General features: G+C 36.5%; 1 protein-coding gene across 4 annotated transcripts in view; it reads right to left on the bottom strand.

Moving 5' to 3' along the window:
* The window catches only part of CPNE8 (copine 8), a 303,498-nt gene that overhangs the window by 170,776 nt on the left and 113,307 nt on the right, over positions 1 to 19,415 (bottom strand). For 3 of the 4 annotated variants that reach the window (XM_024764161.1, XM_024764160.1, XM_024764162.1), the window contains exon 6: positions 18,983 to 19,059. The exons of the other annotated variant lie outside the window; for it this stretch is intronic. In XM_024764161.1, coding sequence (XP_024619929.1) covers positions 18,983 to 19,059 — 77 coding nt within the window. The remainder of the gene's footprint in view (positions 1 to 18,982; positions 19,060 to 19,415) is intronic. 4 annotated transcript variants of the gene reach the window in all.

Here is a 19,415-nt window from a genome sequence, read left to right as displayed (position 1 = left end):
CATGGATCACAGTTCTTCCTATCAGGGACGTCTGTAAAACACCAAATTATCTGTCCTAGCCATACAATACTGGGTCAGACATAGTTATAGACATTCTGGATCAAAAAGGGGGAAAATGTAAGGTAAAATGGAGTCACCAGTCCAAAGAAATTTTGAAATCCATCTGTGCAAACTTTATTAGTTTTCCATGATTTGTAGCTCTAACCTCTGGATCATTTCCCTCCTTTTATGAAATGTAGCAAGAGACTGTTGTTGGCTATTTTATCAGCCTGTTTCCTGCCAGTAGAATTGCAGAGGTGGTCCAAGAGCCTTCTTTTAGTTCATTCACACTTTCTCTTTCAGTCTAACCTTGCAGCGTTTCTGCTGGCATAAAATGCTCAAGATCTTTGTGGGTCTCTTGTGTATGTCATGGGGATTCACTTCATGAGACGAGAAGCTACTCCGCAGATCATTGTTAGAGCACCCTATCTCTATTTCTGACTTCTGCTAAGATAACTGAGGCGACCTACGGGCCACATACTTAATATCTTCAAAGAGCCTTTCCTACAACTGAATATTTTGATTTTTAGATCACTCTGAAGTTTTAACACAAGTTACAGAGTCACATCCTCAACCTTTTCTCTAGAGTACACTGACCTTCTTCATTGCAGAGTATTTTGCCATTTGAGTAAGTGGATGGTTTTTCAGCTCATCAAGATTGTATAAAGAAATCTAAGTTCTTCCTATATGTTCTTCAAAATTCTCCCATCTCTATCCATTCCATAATTTTAAAGTCACCCTACACTTTTAGGAGTTTCTTATGGCTGCACCTCACTTCTAGCTACCAAAATTAGTATAGATGACCTTGGAAAACACAGATTTGAACTGTGCAGGTCCATTTCTACGAGGATTTTTTTTCAATAAATACATACTACAGTACTACATGATCCACAGTTGGTTGAATCCGAGGATGCAGAAACTTGGAAATGAAGGGCTGACTGCAAAGTTACATGCAGATTTTCGACTCTTCAGAGTGTTGGTACTTGGATAGGGATTGCACTGAATCTGTAGATTGCTTTGGGTAGTAGAATAATTTTCACAATATTAATTCTTCCAATCCAAGAATATGCTATATCACTCCATCTGATTGTGTCATCTTTAGACTACTACAAGCAAATATATGCCAATAAAATGGACAACCTGGAAGAAATGGACAAATTCTTAGAAAACTACAACCTTCCAAGACTGAAAAAGGAAGAAACAGAAAATATGAACAGACCAATGACAACTAATGAAATTTACATTGTGATTAAAAATCATCCACAAGAAAAGCCCAGGATGAGATGGCTTCAGAGGCGAATTCTATGACACATTTAGAGAAGAGCTAATACCTATCCTCCTCAAACTCTTCCAAAATATAGAAGAGGGAGGACCACTCCCAAACTCATTCTATGAGGCCACCATCACCCTGATATAAAAACCAGTCAAAGATGTCACAAAAAAGGAAATTTACAGGCTGATATCACTGATGAACATTTTTTAATATAAAAATCCTCAACCAAATAATAGCAAACAGAATCCAACAGCACATTAAAAGGATCATACACCATGATCAAGTGGGGTTTACCCCAAGAATGCAAAGATTCTTCAATATACACAAATCAATACCATATTAATAAATTGAAGGAAAAAAACCATATGATAATCTCAATAGCTGCAGAAAAATCTTGAGACAAAATACAACACACATTTATGATAAAAACTCTCCAGAAAGTGGGTATAGAGGGAAACTACCTCAACATAATAAAGCCCATATATGACAAACCCACAGCCAACATAATTTTCAATGGTGAAAAGCTGAAAGTGTTTCCTCTAAGATCAGGAGCAAGACAAGTGTGCCCACTCTCACCACTATTATTCAACATAGATTTGGAAATTTTAGCCACAGCAATCAGAGAAGAGAAAGAAATAAAAGGAATCCAAATTGGAAAAGAAGAACTAAAGCTGTCACTGTTTGCAGATGACATGATACTATACATAGAGAATCCTAAAGATTCTACCAGAAAACTAATACAACTAATCAATGAATTTGGTAAAGTAGCAGGATACAAAATTAATGTACAGATATCTCTTGCATTCCCACACACTAACAACAAAATATCTGAAAGAGTAACTAAGGAAACCCTCTTATTCACCATTACAACAAAAAGAATAAAATACCTAAGAATAAACTTACGTAAGGAGACAAGAGACCTGTATGCAGAAAACTATAAGACACTGATGAAACAAATCAAATACAAACAGATGGAGAGATATACCATGTTCTCGGACTGGAAGAATCAACATTGTGAATATGACTATACTACGAAAAGCAATCTACAGATTCAGTGCAAACCCTATAAAGCTACCAATGACATTTTTCACATTACTAGAACAAAAAATTTTACAATTTGTATGGAAACACAAAAGACACCGAATAGGCAAAGCAATCATGAAAAAGAAAAACGGAGCTGGAGGAATCAGTCTCCTGGACTTCAGACTACATTACAAAGCTATGGTAATCAAGAAGGTATGGTACTGGCACAAAAATAGAAATATAGATAAATGGAACAGGATAGAAAGCCCAGAGATAAACCCATGCACATATGTTCCCTTATCTTTGATAAAGGAGGCAAGACTATACAATGGAGAAAGACAGCCTCTTCAATAAGTGGTGCTGGGAAAACTGGACAGCTACATGTAAAAGAATGAGTTAGAATACTTCCTAACACACAAAAATAAACTCAAAATGGATTAAAGACCTAAATGTAATGCCAGACACTATAAAACTCTTAGAGGAAAACATAGGCAGAACACTCTATGACATAAATCACAGCAAGATCCTTTTTGACCCACCTCCTTGAGTAATGGAAATAAAAACAAAAATAAACAAATGGGAAACTAATGAAACTTAAAAGCTTTTGCACAGGAAAGGAAACCATAAACAAGATGAAAAGACAGTCCTCCAAACGGGAGAAAATATTTGCAAATGAAGCAATCAACAAAGGATTAATCTCCAAAATATAAAAGCAGCTCATGCAGCTCAATATCAAAAACACAAACATCTCAATCCAAAAGTGTGTAGAAGACCTAAACAGACACATCTGCAAAGAAGATATACAGATTTCCAACAAACACATGAAACGATGCTCAACAGCACTAATCATTAAAGAAATGCAAATCAAAACCACAATGAGGTATCACCTCACACTGGTCAGAATGGCCATCATCAAAAAATCATCAAAAAATCTACAAACAATAAATGTTGGTGAGGGTGTGGAGAAAAGGGAACCCTCTTGCCCTGTTGGTGGGATACTGTGGCTGTAAATGGTTACAGCCACTATGGAGAACAGTATGGAGGTTCCTTAAAATACTAAAAATAGAACTACCATATGACCCAGCATTCCCACTACTGGGCATATACCATGAGAAAACCATAATTCAAAAACAGACATGTACCACAATGTTCACTGCAGCACTATTTACAATAGCCAGGACATGGAAGCAACCTAAATGTCCATTGACAGATGAATGGATAAAGAAGATGTGGCACATATATACAATGGAATATTACTCAGTCATTAAAAGAAACGAAACTGAGTTATTTGTAGTGAGGTGGATGGACCTGGGGTCTGTCATACAGAGTGAAGTAAGTCAGAAAGAGAAACAAATGCCGTATGCTAACACATATATATGTATTCTAAAAATATATAATAATAATGGTTCTGATGAACCTAGTGGCAGTACAGGAATAAAGCTGCAGACATAGAGAATGGACTTGAGGATATGGCAACCAGGGGAGGGGAAGCTGGGACGAAGTTAGAGAGTACCATTGACATATATACACTATCAAATGTAAAATAGCTAGTGGGAAGCAGCTGCATAGCACAGGGAGGTCAGCTCAGTGCTTCATGACAACCTAGAGTGATGGGATAGGGATGGTGGGAGGGAGGCTCAAGAAGGAGGGGATATGGGGATATATGAATACATATAGCTGATTCACTTTATTATACAACAGAAACTAAACAACAATGTAAAGCAATTATATTCCAATAAAGGTGTAAAAAAATATTTTAAAAAGATGTAAGCAATAATATATTAGGTTGTTATATAATCCTCCAAAAGTTTTCACCACCAAAGTAAAATTTTAATATTTGTTATTTCTTTCATATCATTTTGTTATGCTGTTTCATTAAGACTTCATTTTCAATACGAGTTAGGCAAATGTTTTCTTGACTTTAGCAATCCTCTTCATTTTAGTACATTTCTGAAAAATTAATACTTTCTTTATCCTAGCAATTCTACTGTTAGGAGTTTATCATAAAGATAAGTTCACCCACATCTACAAACCTGACAAGGATACACAAAGATAGGTATAGAGTGTTCATTGTAATCATGTTTCTAAGAGCCAACAAAAATCAAACAGACAATAACAGAAAAATAAAACAAATTAAACTGAATACATAACTCCAACAAAGGCAAATTATTTAAAATTATGGAAAATGATAGTTTCTATGTAGCTATATTAAAAGGAATTATTTCTACATATATCTATAGTATGGAAAAATGTAAGACAAATTTAAGTGACAAAAGCAGCTTATATACTGGTATATCTTATTTGTTTTAAATAATATTATGTATACATCTTTTATATTAAAACTATATGATACAAAATTTTTAAAAAATCAACTTTCAAAATATTTTTTTAATCTGTTCACTTCTCCTCATCTTCTTAGTCTGAACTACTTGTGTTCTCCAAACTAGAATATCTCATGAATAATTAAATGCTGATAATTCTGTTAACAACCCACAACCATTTTCCCCACAGCAGTGAATGAATTTTGTCTTTGAACAAATATCATGAATTTTCCCACTGCATCTATGATAAAATTCAAATTACAAAAATGGCCTATTTTCTATTCTAAGTCTGTACTCTAATTTTCATAGCTTATATCAGTATGTAATTATATTTATTTGTGGTTATTCATTTAATGAATAGATCGTAAACATTCATTATTCATTTAATGAATAGATGGTAAACTCCATGAGGGAATGGGGGAGGGATATTATTGGGTGATTCGATTTAAAAGGTCTTTCCTAAAAGATATTGACTATATTTAATAACAACAAAAATATTAATAACCACCACTGAATGTTTATTAAACTCCAGTGTTCTCTATGACAAATGTACTATATTAAGTACTGCTACTTCTTACAACAATACTTTTGAAAGTGTATTATTCATATGTTTCAGATGAAGAAACTGGAGCTCGGGAATTTTAAGTAATTTGCTCAAATTATATACCTAACAAATTATGAAACCCAGGTCTGACTGGCCCCAAAGTCTATGTATTATCAACTTCATTACAGTGGCTATTTACTTATCTGTAGACTAAATTCTTCATATTAAAAATGTGACCCATAGATATAAATATATATAAATATAGATGTACAAATTTTTAATATTACATAGCAAGTTAGTAGCAAAGTTGGGACTTTAAACATCATCTGATTCCCTGCCCAATATTCTTTCGAACAAAATAAATCAGACAAAATAACTGTATCAGTCTAATTTTCAGAGAATTTAATAAAGTCAAAATTTCCTCCAAAGTTGACTATATTTTCACACGCAAAAGTTTCACAATAAAGACATGCACTGCTTTATTGTAAATTTGTATGTTTCTCACCTTTAAGACTAACCATTCTCCTATCCTCCTTTCTGCTTCTCTTCATCCTCATGCTGACTCTTGATCTTCAGATGCGCTCACAGCCACAGCATAGATTTCAAGACAAGGCCACATTTGAGTCAGAACTCTAAGCCAACCATTTAAGGTTCTGCCTCAGGTCTCTCTTAAGCCCTATTCTTCTACTTGGTTCTTCTGCCTTATTCCCAAGCTCCCTTTCTACTTTATTCCTCCCCCCACATTTCTCGTGTTGAACTTCAGCATCCACTGGGCTCTACCCTTGGACCCTATGTCAGAGATGAGATTCCCATATCCATCAGACAACTACAAGCTGCTCTTCAAATTATCACCTGCCTCCAAGTTCCTGTCCTTGTACTCTTCACACCTGTCAGGACACTCACTAATCCCTCTTGAATCCCTCCCTTTATTTTCTACCCATTTCTTATTGCCTAGATCACAAGCTGCTATAGTCAGCCTACAAAGAACATAACCTTTTCCCCTAGCTAAAACAGCTGTTGGGTCAATTACCCCTAGACTTTCCAGTCCTCCCCAGAGTAAGAATCTTCTTTCTAATCACAACCAATCCCTACCTCCTTGCCCAATCCTCTTATTTGGAATCAGTCAAGCCTGGATGAGACTAAAAGGAACAAAGAGGTATGTTACATTATGAATATAATAAATGCATTCCTCCCAGAGGAGAGAATGGCAATCTTTATTAAACTAGTGCTGATTCTAGCATTTTGGAAGGCTTTGGTGAATCCATCACTGAGATCTCTAAAGATAGAAGATTCTCTGACAGCATCAGGAAGAATATTAGATATAAGCTCACAGCATGAGAATACACACTGCTGAGTGGGTATAATGCTAAATAATAATGGATGACCTAAAGAGAGAAGCTGATGAGTCATCGGAAGACACAGTAAGTGTTGCAGACAAATTAAGTAGCACAAGACTCACTTTAGGAGTTCAGGGAAAAGACCAAAATGTAGGATGGCATTAAAATATGACAGATGTGTTTACTCAAAACTTGAATCCAACAGAAAACACTGTTGGAAACTGAAAATCTTGAGCTGCTATTAAAAAGTAAATTAAAAATTCTTGAACATCAGTTTCAAAAAATTCCACATAAAATTTCCTACAGAATGTTAAAAAATAATTTTATTCTCATAAAAATGAGAAAATCTATTTTTAAAAGTGACAGCAATAACTAAAGCCCAGAAAATAAAAAGATGAATTGAAATTCAAATTCTGATTATTTAATAGGGTATGAGGCAATGTACAAGAAACCACTTTTCCTTTGTAATAAATATAACTTAATTTTCAAAGGTTTCATTAACAATAAATAATTTAAAGCTCTAGTACATCTGCTATAAATCTCCAGATTTTATATTTAACATCATTTTAACAAGACCACCTCTGAGAATATATTATAATACAATTGCAATTAAGAAGCTAGCAGACATTCTTCTAAATACCTTACAAAAAATAATTCGAACTGGGCCATTTAAAGAGAAGAAAACAAGGGAATATTTTGAATAACTTAGAATATAAATGGGACACTAATTGGAAAACAAATCTCTAATCTAAAACACTAAATCATTTGGATAATGCTATTTAAGATAAATAACATTTGGGACACAGGAAGACAAAATTCATAACGAGTCAATTTTGTTAATTACGGGTGGATTATCTGCCTCAGGAGGTAATATCCTGTGCTACAATTCTTAAATCTATACCTATCCAGATAGAAAAAAAATCCCTAACTCTTTAACAAAATTGCCAAAGGTAATGGCTGCAGGAGAGTGTACAAATTATATTTCTATCTTCAGCCATGAGGAACATACCATGAAAAATATGTTTACTGACCATCCTACAATATTATCTTTGCCCTAGATAGCTAAGCCCTGGCCAGGGCAGGTTCACAAGGGAGGAGAGGTGTGGGAGAAAGCAAAAGGGACTATGAGAAATAGATGTGCAATCTGCATGTTTAAATATATATTATTTGCCATGTATGAATACCTTCATCATTTCTGCCAGGCTTTCATATATTCCACTACTTTTATATATTATGTGATAAAACAAGAAATCTTTAGAAGTTGTGTTTGTCATCAAGCTTCCTGTCAGAGAAGAAAAATTTCCCTGACCTTGCATCACCTCCAGTACCCAACCTGGCTCCATCCTTTCTTCCAAACCCATTCCCTCCTCCACTGAAATATCATAACTTCCAAACTTCCCATCTCTCTCCACCGTCTGTCCATCAGATTGGTTCAAAATAATCAAGTTCACAGAAAAAGATACCACTGAGCAGGGGTTAGCAGGAATAAGTATGGAATCTGAAAGCACCCATGGAGTGGACCAGCTATGAAGAGCTACTTCAACATTATGGGCAGATACAGCTTCCATGCAAGCAACATTTCACTCTCTTCCTCAACCAAACCATGCATTTTCAAACAAAACAGTATGAATAGCTTAGACTGCTTTTCATTTGAAGCTGAGGTAAGGAGGTGAAATACTATTTGAATAGAAAATGCATCTTATATTAAAACACTTGAACTTCCAAGAGCCCAAGAGAGAATGCTTACCCCAGTGGACCCAGTTTTTAATTTCACATGTTCCCCTTTCTGTAGACACATGCCTCTCTCATAGCTAGAGTTTTGTTTCTTTTTTTAAACATCTTTATTGGAGTACAATTGCTTTACAATGGTGTGTTAGTTTCTGCTTTATAACAAAGTGAATCAGTTATACATATACATAGATTCCCGTATCTCTTCCCCCTTGTGTCTCCTGCCCTACCACCCTCCCTATTCCACCCCTCTAGGTGGTCACAAAGCACCAAGCTGAACTCCCTGTGCTATGCAGCTGCTTCCAACTAGCTAGCTATTTTACCTTTGGTAGTGTATATATGTACATGCCACTCTCTCACTTTGTGCCAGCTTACACTTCCCCCTCCCTGTATCCTCAAATACATTCTCTAGTAGGTCTATGTCTTTATTCCCGTCTTGCCCTTAGGTTCTTCATGACAACTTTATTTTTTTTTAGATTTGTTTTTTAGATTTGTTTTTCTCTTTCTGACTTACTTCACTCTGTATGACAGACTCTAGATCCATCCACCTCATTACAAATAACTCAATTTTGTTTACTTTTATGGCTAAGTAATATTCCACTGTATATATGTGCCACATCTTCTTTATCCATTCATACGATGATGGACACTTAGGTTGCTTCCATGTCCTGGCTAATGTAAATAGAGCTGCAATGAACATTTTCATACATGACTCTTTTTGAATTATGGTTTTCTCAGGGTATATGCCCAGTAGTGGGATTGCTGGGTCGTATGGTAGTTCTATTTGTAGTCTTTCAGGTAACCTCCATACCATTCTCCATAGTGGCTGTATCAATTTACATTGCCAGCAACAGTGCAAGAGGGTTCCCTTTTCTCCACACCCTCTCCAGCATTTATTGTTTCTAGATTTTTTGATGATGGCCAAACTGACAAGTGTGAAATGATATCTCATTGTAACTTTGATTTGCATTTCTCTAATGATTAATAATGTTGAGCAATCTTTCATGTGTTTGTTGGCAATCTGTATATCTTCTTTGGAGAAATGACTATTTAGGTCTTCTGCCCATTTTTGGATTGGGTTGTTTGTTTTTTTGATATTCAGCTGCATGAACTGCTTGTAAATTTTGGAGATGAATGCTTTGTCAGTTGCTTCATTTGCAAATATTTTCTCCAATTCTGAGGGTTGCCTTTTACTCTGGTTTATGGTTTCCTTTGCTGTGCAAAAGCTTTTAAGTTTCATTAGGTCCCATCTATTTATTTTTCTTTTTATTTCCATTTCCCTAGGAGGTAGGTCAAAAAGGATCTTGCTGTGATTTATGTGTTTAGAGTGTTCTGCCTATGTTTTCATTTAAGAGTTTTAGAGTGTCTGCCCTTACATTTAGGTCTTTAATCCATTTTGAGTTTATTTTTGTGTATGGTATTAGGGAGTGTTCTAATTCCATTCTTTTACATGTAGCTGTCCAGTTTTCCCAGCACCACTTATTGAAGAGGCTGTCTTTTCTGCACTGTATATTCTTTCCTCCTTTATCAAAGATAAGGTGACCATGTGTGCCACCTTATATCTCTGGGGTTTCCATCCTTTCCATTGATCTGTATTTCTGTTTTTGCGCCACTACCATACTGTCTTGATTACTGTAGCTTTGTAGTATGGTCTGAAGTCAGGGAGCCTGATTCCTCCAGCTCCGTTTTACTTTCTCAAGATTGCCTTGGCTATTGGGGAGTTTTGTGTTTCCATACAAACTGTAAAATTTTTTGTTCTAGTTCTGTTAAAAATGCCATTGGTAGTATGACAGGGATTGCACTGAATCTGTAGATTGCTTTGGGTAGTTCAGACATTTTCACAATGTTGATTCTTCCAGTCCAAGAACATGATATATCTCTCCATCTGTTTGTATCATCTTTAATTTCTTTCATCGGTGTCTTATAATTTTCTGCATACGTCTTTGGTCTCTTTAGGTAAGTTTATTCCTAGGTATTTTATTCTTTTTTGTTGTGATGGTAAATGGGATTATTTCCTTAATTTCTCTTTCAGGTTTTTGATCATTAGTGTATAGGAATGCAAGAGATTTCTGTACATTAATTTTGTATCTTGCTACCTTACCAAATCCACTGACTGGCTCTAGTAGTTTTCTGATAGCATCTTTGGAATACTCACTGTATAGTACCATGTCATCTGCCAACAGTGACAGTTTTACTTCTTCTTTTCCACTTTGGATTCCTTTTATTTATTTTTTTCTTTGACTGCTATGGCTAAAACTTCCAAACTATGTTGAATAATAGTGGAGAGTGTGGGCAACCTTGTCTTGCTCCTGTTCTTGGAGGAAACGGTTTCAGTTTTTCATCATTGATAAAGAGGTTGGCTATGGGTTTCTCATATATGGCCTTTATTATGTTGAGGAACGTTCCCTCTATAACTACTTTCTGGAGGGTTTTTTGTCATAAATCGGTGTTGAATTTTGTCAAAAGATTTTTCTACATCTATTGAAATGATCATATGGTTTTTCTCTTCAATTTGTTAATATGGTGTATCACATTGACTGATTTGAACATATTGAAGAATCCTTGTATTCCTGTGATAAACCCCACTTGATCATGGTGTATGATCCTTTTAATGTGCTGTTGGATTCTGTTTGCTAGTATTTTGTTGAGGATTTTTGCATCTTTGTTCATCAGTGATAATGGCCCGTAGTTTTCTTTCTTTGTGAAATCTTTGTCTGGTTTTGGTAACAGGGTGATGGTAGCCCCATAGAATGAGTTTGGGACTGTTCCTCTCTCTGCTGTATTTTGGAAGATTTTGAGAAGGATAGGTTTTAGCTCTTCCCTAAATGTTTGACAGAAATCACCTGTGAAGGCACCTGGTCCTGGACTTTTGTTATTTGGACATTCTCTTCAATTTGTTAATATGGTGTATCACATTGACTGATTTGAACATATTGAAGAATCCTTGTATTCCTGTGATAAACCCCACTTGATCATGGTGTATGATCCTTTTAATGTGCTGTTGGATTCTGTTTGCTAGTATTTTGTTGAGGATTTTTGCATCTTTGTTCATCAGTGATATTGGCCCGTAGTTTTCTTTCTTTGTGAAATCTTTGTCTGGTTTTGGTAACAGGGTGATGGTAGCCCCATAGAATGAGTTTGGGACTGTTCCTCTCTCTGCTGTATTTTGGAAGATTTTGAGAAGGATAGGTTTTAGCTCTTCCCTAAATGTTTGACAGAAATCGCCTGTGAAGGCATCTGGTCCTGGACTTTTGTTATTTGGACAATTTTAAATCACACTTTCTATTTCAGTGCTTGTGATTGGTCTGTTCATATTATCTATTTCTTCCTGTTTCAGTCTCAGAAGGTTGTGCATTTCTAAGAATTTGTCCATTTCTTTCAGGTTGTCCATCTTATTGGCACACAGTTCCTTGTAGTAATCTCATGATCCTTTGTATTTCTGCAGTGTTAGTTGTTACTTCTCCATTTTTATTTCTAATTCTATTGATTTGAATCTTCTCCCTTTTTTTCCTGATGAGTCTGGCTAATGGTTTATCAGTTTTGTTTATCTTCTCAAAGAACCAGATTTTAATTATATTGATCTTTGTTATCTTTTCCTTCATTTCTCTTTCATTTATTTCTGATCTGATTTTTATGATTTCTTTCCTTCCTCTAACTTTGGGGTTTTTTTGTTTTTCTTTCTCTGATTGCTTTAGCTGTAAGGTTAGGTTGTTTATTTGAGTTGTTTCTTGTTTCTTAAGGTTAGATTGTATTGCTATAAACGTCCCTCTTAGAACTGCTTTTGCTGCCTCCCATAGGATTTGGGTCATCCTGTGTTCATTGTCATTTGTTTCTTGGTATTTTTTTGATTTCCTCTTTGAATTATTCAGTGATCTCTTGGTTATTAAGTAGTGTATAATTTAGCCTCCATGTGTTTGTATTTTTTACAGATTTTTTCCTGTAATTGATATCTAGTCTCATAGCATTGTGGTCTGAAAAGATACTTGAAATGATTTCATATTTAAAAATTTACCAAGGCTGATATGTGACCTAAGCTATGATCTATCCTGGAGAATGTTCCATGAGCACTTGAGAAGAAAGTGTATTCTGTTGTTTCTGGGTACATTTCCTATAAATATCAATTAAGTCAATCGTCTTTACTGTATCATTTAAAGCTTGTGTTTCCTTATTTATTTTCATTTTGGATGTTCTCTCCATTGGTGAAAGTGGGGTGTTAAAGTCCCCTACTATGATTGTGTTACTGTTGATGTCCCCTTTTATGGCTGTTAGTATTTGCCTTATGTATTGAGGTGCTCTTATGTTGGGTGCATAAATATTCAAAATTGCTATATATTTTGGATTGATCCCTTGATCATTATGTAGTGTCCTTCTTTGTCTCTTGCAATAGTCTTTATTTTAACGTCTATTTTGTCGGATATGAGAATTGCTACTCCAGCTTTCTTCTGATTTCCATTTGCATGGAATATCTTTTTACATCGCCTCACTTTCAGTCTGTATGTGTCCCTAGGTCTGCAGTGGGTGTCTTGTAGACAGCATATATACAGGTCTTGTTCTGTATCCATTCAGGCAGTCTATGTCTTTTAGTTGGAGCATTTAATCCATTTATATTTAAAGTAATTATAACGCAAAAAAAAAAAAAAAAGAAATTATAAATATGCATGTTCCTATTATCATTATCATATTTGTTTTGGGTTTGTTATTGTAGGTCTTTTCCTTTTCTTGGGTTTCCTGCCTAGGGATGTTCCTTTAGCATTTGTTGTAAAGCTGCTTTGGTGGTGCTGAGGTCTCCTAGCGTTTGCTTGTCTGTAAAGGTTTTAATTTCTCCATCAAATGTGAAAGAGAACCTTGCTGGGTAAAGTAATCTTGTTTGTAGATTTTCCTCCTTTATCACTTTAAATATGTCCTGCCACTCCCTTATGGCTTGCAGAGTTTCTGCTGAAAGTTCAGCTGTTAACCTCATGGGGATTCCCTTGTATGTTATTTTTTGCCTTTCCCTTGCTGCTTTTTTTTCTGTTTTTTATTTTGTGGTACACTGGCCTCTCACTGTTGTGGCCTCTCCCATTGCAGAGCACAGGTTCCAGACGCAAAGGCTCAGTGGCCATGGCTAATGGGCCTAGCCACTCCGCGGCATGTGGGATCTTCCCAGACCGGGGCATGAACCTGTGTCCCCTTCATCGGCAGGTGGACTCTCAACCATTGTGCCACCAGGGAAGCCCTCCCTTGCTGCTTTCAATATTTTTTCTTTGCATTTAATTTTTGATAGTTTGATTAATATGTGTCTTGACGTGTTTCTCCTTTGATTTATCCTCTATGGGACTCTGTGTTTCCTGGACTTGATCAACTATTTCCTTTCCCATATTAGGGAAGTTTTCAACTATAATCTCTTCAAATATTTTCTCAGTCCCTTTCCTTTTCTCTTCTTCTTCTGGGACCCCTATAATTCGAATGTTGTTGCATTTAATGTTATCCCAGAGGTCTCTGAGACCATTCTCAATTCTTTTCATTCTTTTTCCTTTATTCTGCTGTGCCATAGTTATTTCCACTGTTTTATTTTCCAGGTCACTTAACTGTTTTTCCACCTCTGTTATTCTGCTATTGATCCTATCTAGAGAATTTTAAATTTCATTTATTGTGTTGTTCATCCCCGTTTGTTTGCTCTTTAGTTCTTCTAGGTCCTTGTTAAACGTTTCTTGTATTTTCTCCATTCTATTTCCAAGATTTTGTATCATCTTTACTCTCACTACTCTGCATTCCTTTTCAGGTAGACTGCCTATTTCCTCTTCATTTGTTAGGTCTGGTGGGTTTTTGCCTTGCTCCTTCATCTGCTGTGTGTTTCTCTGTCTTCTCATTTTGCTTATCTTACTGTGTTTGGGGTCTCCTTTTCACAGGCTGCAGGTTTGTAACTCCCGTTGTTTTTGGTGCCTGTCCCCAGTGGCTAAGGTTGGTTCAGTGGGTTGTGTAGGCTTCCTGGTGAAGGGGACTAGTGCCTGTGTTCTGGTGGATGAGGCTGGATCTTGTCTTTCTGGTGGGCATTTCCACGTCTGGTGGTGTGTTTTGGGGTGTCTGTGGACTTATTATGATTTTAGGCAGCCTCTCTGCTAATGGGTGGGGTTGTGTTCCTGTCTTGCTAGTTGTTTGGCATATGATGTCCAGCACTGTAGCTTGCTGGTCGTTGAGTGGAGCTGGATCTTGGTGTTGAGATGAAGATCTCTGGGAGATTTTCACCATTTGATATTATGTGGAACTGGGAGGTCTCTTGTGGCCAGTGTCCTGAACTTGGCTCTCCCACCTCAGAGACACAGCACTGACTCCTGGCTGGAGCACCAAGAGCCTTTCATCCACATGGCTCAGAATAAAAGGGAGAAAAAAAAAGAAGGAATGAAAGAAGGAAGAAGATAAAATAAGATAAAATGAAATAAAATAAAGTAAAATAAAATTAAAATAAATAATAATTGTTAAAAAAATTTTTAAGCAATAAAGAAGAAGAAAGCAACCGAAGTAGAAAACATATCCACCAATGGTAACAAGTCCTAAAAAGTATACTAAAAAACAAACAAACAAAAACAGACAGACAGAACCCTAGAACCAATGGTAAAAGCAAAGCTATACAGAGAAAATCATGCACAGGAGCATACAGATACACACTCACAAAAAGAAAAAGAGGAAAAAAAATTTATATCATTGCTCCCAAAGTCCACCTCCTTCAATTTGGGATGATTCGTTGTCTATTCAGGTATTCCACAGATTCAGGACACATCAAGTTGATTGTGGAGATTTAATCCACTGCTCTTGAGGCTGCTGGGAGAAATTTCCCTTTCTCTTATTTGTTTGCACATCTCCTGGGTTTCAGTTTTGGATTTGGACCCGCCTCTATGTGTAGGTCACCTGAGGGCGTCTCCTCTTCACTCAGACAGGACGGGGTTAAAGGAGCAACTGAGGGGCTCCGGCTCCCTCAGGCCAGGGGTACGGAGGGGTACGGAGTGCGGGGTGAGCCTGCAGCAGCAGAGGCCAACATGACATTGCACGAGCCTGAGGCGCACTGTGTGTTCTCCCGGGAAGGTTGTTCCTGGATCATGGGACCATGGCAGTGTCGGGCTGCACAGTTTCCAGGAGGCGAGGTGTGGATAGTGACCTGTGCTTGCACACAGGCTTCTTGGTTGCTGTAGCAGCAGTGTTACAGTTTCATGCCCGTGTATTGTGTCTATGCTGATAGCCATGACTCACGCCCGTTTCTGGAGCTCCTTTAAGCAGCGCTCTTAATCCCCTCTCCTTGCGCACCAGGAAATAAAGGGACAAGAAAAAGTCTCTGACCTCTTCAGCAGTTCCAGACTTTTTCCCGGACTCCCTCCCTGCTAGCTGTGGCGCACTAGCCCCTTCAGGCTGTGTTCATGCAGCCAACCCCATTCCTCTCCCCGGAGTCTGACCTCCGAAGCCCAAACCTCAGCTCCCAGCCCCCACTGTCCCAGCGCGTGAGCAGACAAGCCCCTTGGGCTGGTGATTGCTGGTCGGCACCAGTCCTCTGTGCGGGAATCTCTCAGCTTTGCCCTCTGTACCCCTATTGCTGCGCTCTCCTCCATTGCTCCAAAGCTTCCCTCCTCCGCCATCTGCAGTATCTGACCGCAAAGGGGGTTCTTAGTGTGTGGAAACCTCTCCTTCTTCACATCTCCCTCCCACTAGTGCAGGTCCCGTTCCTATTATTTTGTCTCCATTTTTTCTGTTTTTCTTTTCCCCTACCCAGGTACGTGGGGAGTTTCTTGCCTTTTGGGAGGTCTGAGGTCTTCTTCCAGCTTTCAGTAAGTGTTCTGTAGGAGTTGTTCCACATGTAGATGTATTTCTGCTGTATTTGTAGGGAGGAAGGTGATCTCCACGTCTTACTCTTCCGCCGTCTTGAAGGTCACCCCCTCATAGCTAGAGTTTTTAACAAAAGCCAATATTTTCTCAAGCAAGAGGGTGGGTGACTACAAAATATTTGTGTATTTGTTTGATATAATCCAGTGTCCACCTGGGTTGGAGTAACTTCCCAGGTGAGAGAACATGATTATTATCACCTGATTTTTTGATTAATAAATCCAAAATATCCTTCCACTAACAAGCTAAATCTATTCAATTTTACTGTCCTATTTTTGATTAATCTCCTAAGAACCCTCTCAACTCTTTCCTCTGTTCTCTTTATCTCAAGTATCTAATTTAATTCCCTCATGTAATAGGCCCCATTCTGCAATTCTTAGTTTCTTTGCTTCTTTCTTTTGTAGCCTATCTCTTTGCTACACTCAAACTCTACACTTCATTACCCATTTAGTAATAACACTTGCCTAGCTAAACTTACTTTGAAAATCAAAAAATTTCCCACTGCTTAAACAATAAGCCCGCCTTTAAACCCTTTTCTTAATGTTTATTTACCTGGTAAGATTGCCCAATAAAGTCAGGGGGAGACCTTGAATATAAGATTAGTTACATATACTTTTAAAAATTGAATAAATTATATCTTTTTCAATAAGATAGATATAATATCAACACTTATAATAAACTTGCCTAAATTACAAAATACCCTATAGATGAAGTAAAGTATGTAGTTATAATAGCTCCATGTTGTCTGAAAAGGTTTCCAAGGTTTTGCCTCATTTGTGCTACCCTAACCTCAGCAGAAGCTTAGAAAAATCTAAGGAGCATTTCACCATTTCTGATTATGTAAAATGATTATGGCTCAGCTGCTGGCCAATACTCCCTACATTGGCGTATTCTGCCAATCATTACTGTAGGAATCTTCACCCTGTAGCCTGAATTTGCTTCCGTTGGTCTTGTCCAGTGGGACTTGGACTTGTTGAATTAACTGAACAAGGACTACATCTTACACTACATTCTATTTACCACACAACCGAGCCAATATAATATCAACTTTTTAACATGTTTTAATACTAATATAATGCTGATTTTCCACTGGGAAAAATTCTATGGCATTTAAGAGCTTTCTGAAATGAGTTATGATTTCCTTTTATGGAGAAAATAACATCAGGTAAAATTGTTTAATAAAATGATCAATTTAAAAATATGAGTGCAAGTTCTGTAAAAATCTCTATTCTGTTGCTCTAAAATAAAAATTCTACATTTTAACTGCTTTTTTCTCTCAAAGAATATTAAAGGCATATTTATGGTAGCATTGTATAGATAAAATTGATTATTTTTTCAGCAAAAGAAAGGGTGTTTTACTAATCTAAGAATGCTTACGGGCCTACGTTACTAGACTAGACAATGCAATAAGAATTATGTATACTTAATAAAAATATCTATATTTGTTTTATAGATTACCTATCATTGATTTATTAAAGTGAGCATAAATATATTTAAACCATAATCTTCCAAATCCTTCCATTTTACAATGATGTAAAAACAAATTACATGTGAAAAGAATGTTCAAAAGATCATTGGTATGCAAAAGTTTTCAAACTGACATTCAGCAATGATTTTCCAAGATAATCAAAGTTAAATAAAAGAAGTTAGAATTCATAGACTTCTTATTAGCCTAAGAAGAAGATACTAAGTATAAAGTTCCATTTTATACAGGGAAGGTGAAAATGATGCTTTAACCATTTCAAGTGTTTGATGTCAAAGGTGAATAGATTTGTAAAGTTTTGACATAATTATTTTATGGGTTTGAGATTCTTAAAAAATTGGTGAAGATAGAGACTTCAGAACTCCCCAAATCTTTAGACATTGTGGTTTGCTCTGCAATAGCCTTAGACCCTCCTAGATCTTTTGATTTTTAAAAGCAGTTAAGTGAATCAAAAAATCAAAATTAGGGATGGGGGAAGAAGGAGGACAAGGAGAGGAAAGTATTAGAGAAAATGTCTAGAGTTTGTTTTCTGCCTTATATGGAATTAGAGAAAATAGGATCATCTTATGCAATTGATCTGAAAATTAAGCATGATAGCCATAATTGAAGGTGAATATGGAAAATATAATTCTTAGTGACCACCTTCTATTAACATTTTCATACTTACTGCCTTCTTTTCAGACTAATTTTTTAGTAAAAAAATTATTAAATCTCAATCACTAAAAATGCATTGATTAAACATAAAAGGTGGTACTACATACAGTCCCTGGTCCAAAGAAGTAACATCTCTTCTTCAAAAAGTACTACATCTGGGGCTTTCCTGGTGGCGCAGTGGTTGAGAGTCTGCCTGCCAATGCAGCAGACACGGGTTTGAGCCCTGTTCCGGGAAGATCCCACATGCCGCGCAGCGACTTGGCCCGTGAGCCACAACTACTGAGCCTGCACGTCTGGAGCCTGTGCTCTGCAGCAAGAGAGGCCACGACAGTGAGAGGTCCGTGCACCACGATGAAGAGTGGCCCCCGCTTGCCACAACTAGAGAAAGCCCTTGCACAGAAACAAAGACCCAACACAGCCAAAAATAAATAAATAAGTTTATTAAAAAAAAAAAGTACTACATCTAAGAATTAATAGTATAACCAAAAGGAAAACAACAAATTTTCTGGCTTAAATCTGCTCATTTTATTTTGTGAAGATTGTGTAGCATGGCATATGACAGCTGAAATATAAATTATCCTTTACAAAAATGTCAAAATGATTTGTTGGAAGAAAAATACTCAAGATTTTAAAACACACTTTTGGTCTACAACCACATATTCATCAATTTAAAACTGCCAAAACAGAAAATAAAGAGTTAACATTTCATTGTCTAAATTAAAAAATACTTACACTATGGACTTTTCCAGGCGACTTCCCTGTGAACCAACAATCTCCCCCAATGTACAAAACACTTGTCCCAGAAAGTCCTAAAATAGATAAAAGGATTAAAGCTCTTAAGTTCCCAAACTGTCTTTACACTATGTATTTTGTAAATCATATCTGCACTGTTTTCATTGCTAAAATATTGAATTCTCTAACTTCCAAGAATAAACAAAATAAGCTGAAAATGCACTAATTTTAGCATGTGATCGTCCCCTAAGTTTGCACAGTCTTTTGTCCTTTAATCACTAAGCTGGCTTGTTATTAAGAGTGTTTAGACATTGTGTTTATTTTCTTTCTCTTTTTAAAATTAAAATGAAAATGGAAAAAAGTTCCATGATTTGAATCCACAATTGGGTTCACTTGAGATGTCTCTGAAACTTCTAAACTTTTGGCTGAGAAG

This window comes from Neophocaena asiaeorientalis, unplaced genomic scaffold (assembly GCF_003031525.2).
Source record: "Neophocaena asiaeorientalis asiaeorientalis breed wild unplaced genomic scaffold, Neophocaena_asiaeorientalis_V1.1 scaffold329, whole genome shotgun sequence".
NCBI classification, from domain to species: Eukaryota; Metazoa; Chordata; class Mammalia; order Artiodactyla; family Phocoenidae; genus Neophocaena; species Neophocaena asiaeorientalis.
This window is presented reverse-complemented; position numbering and strand designations above follow the sequence as displayed.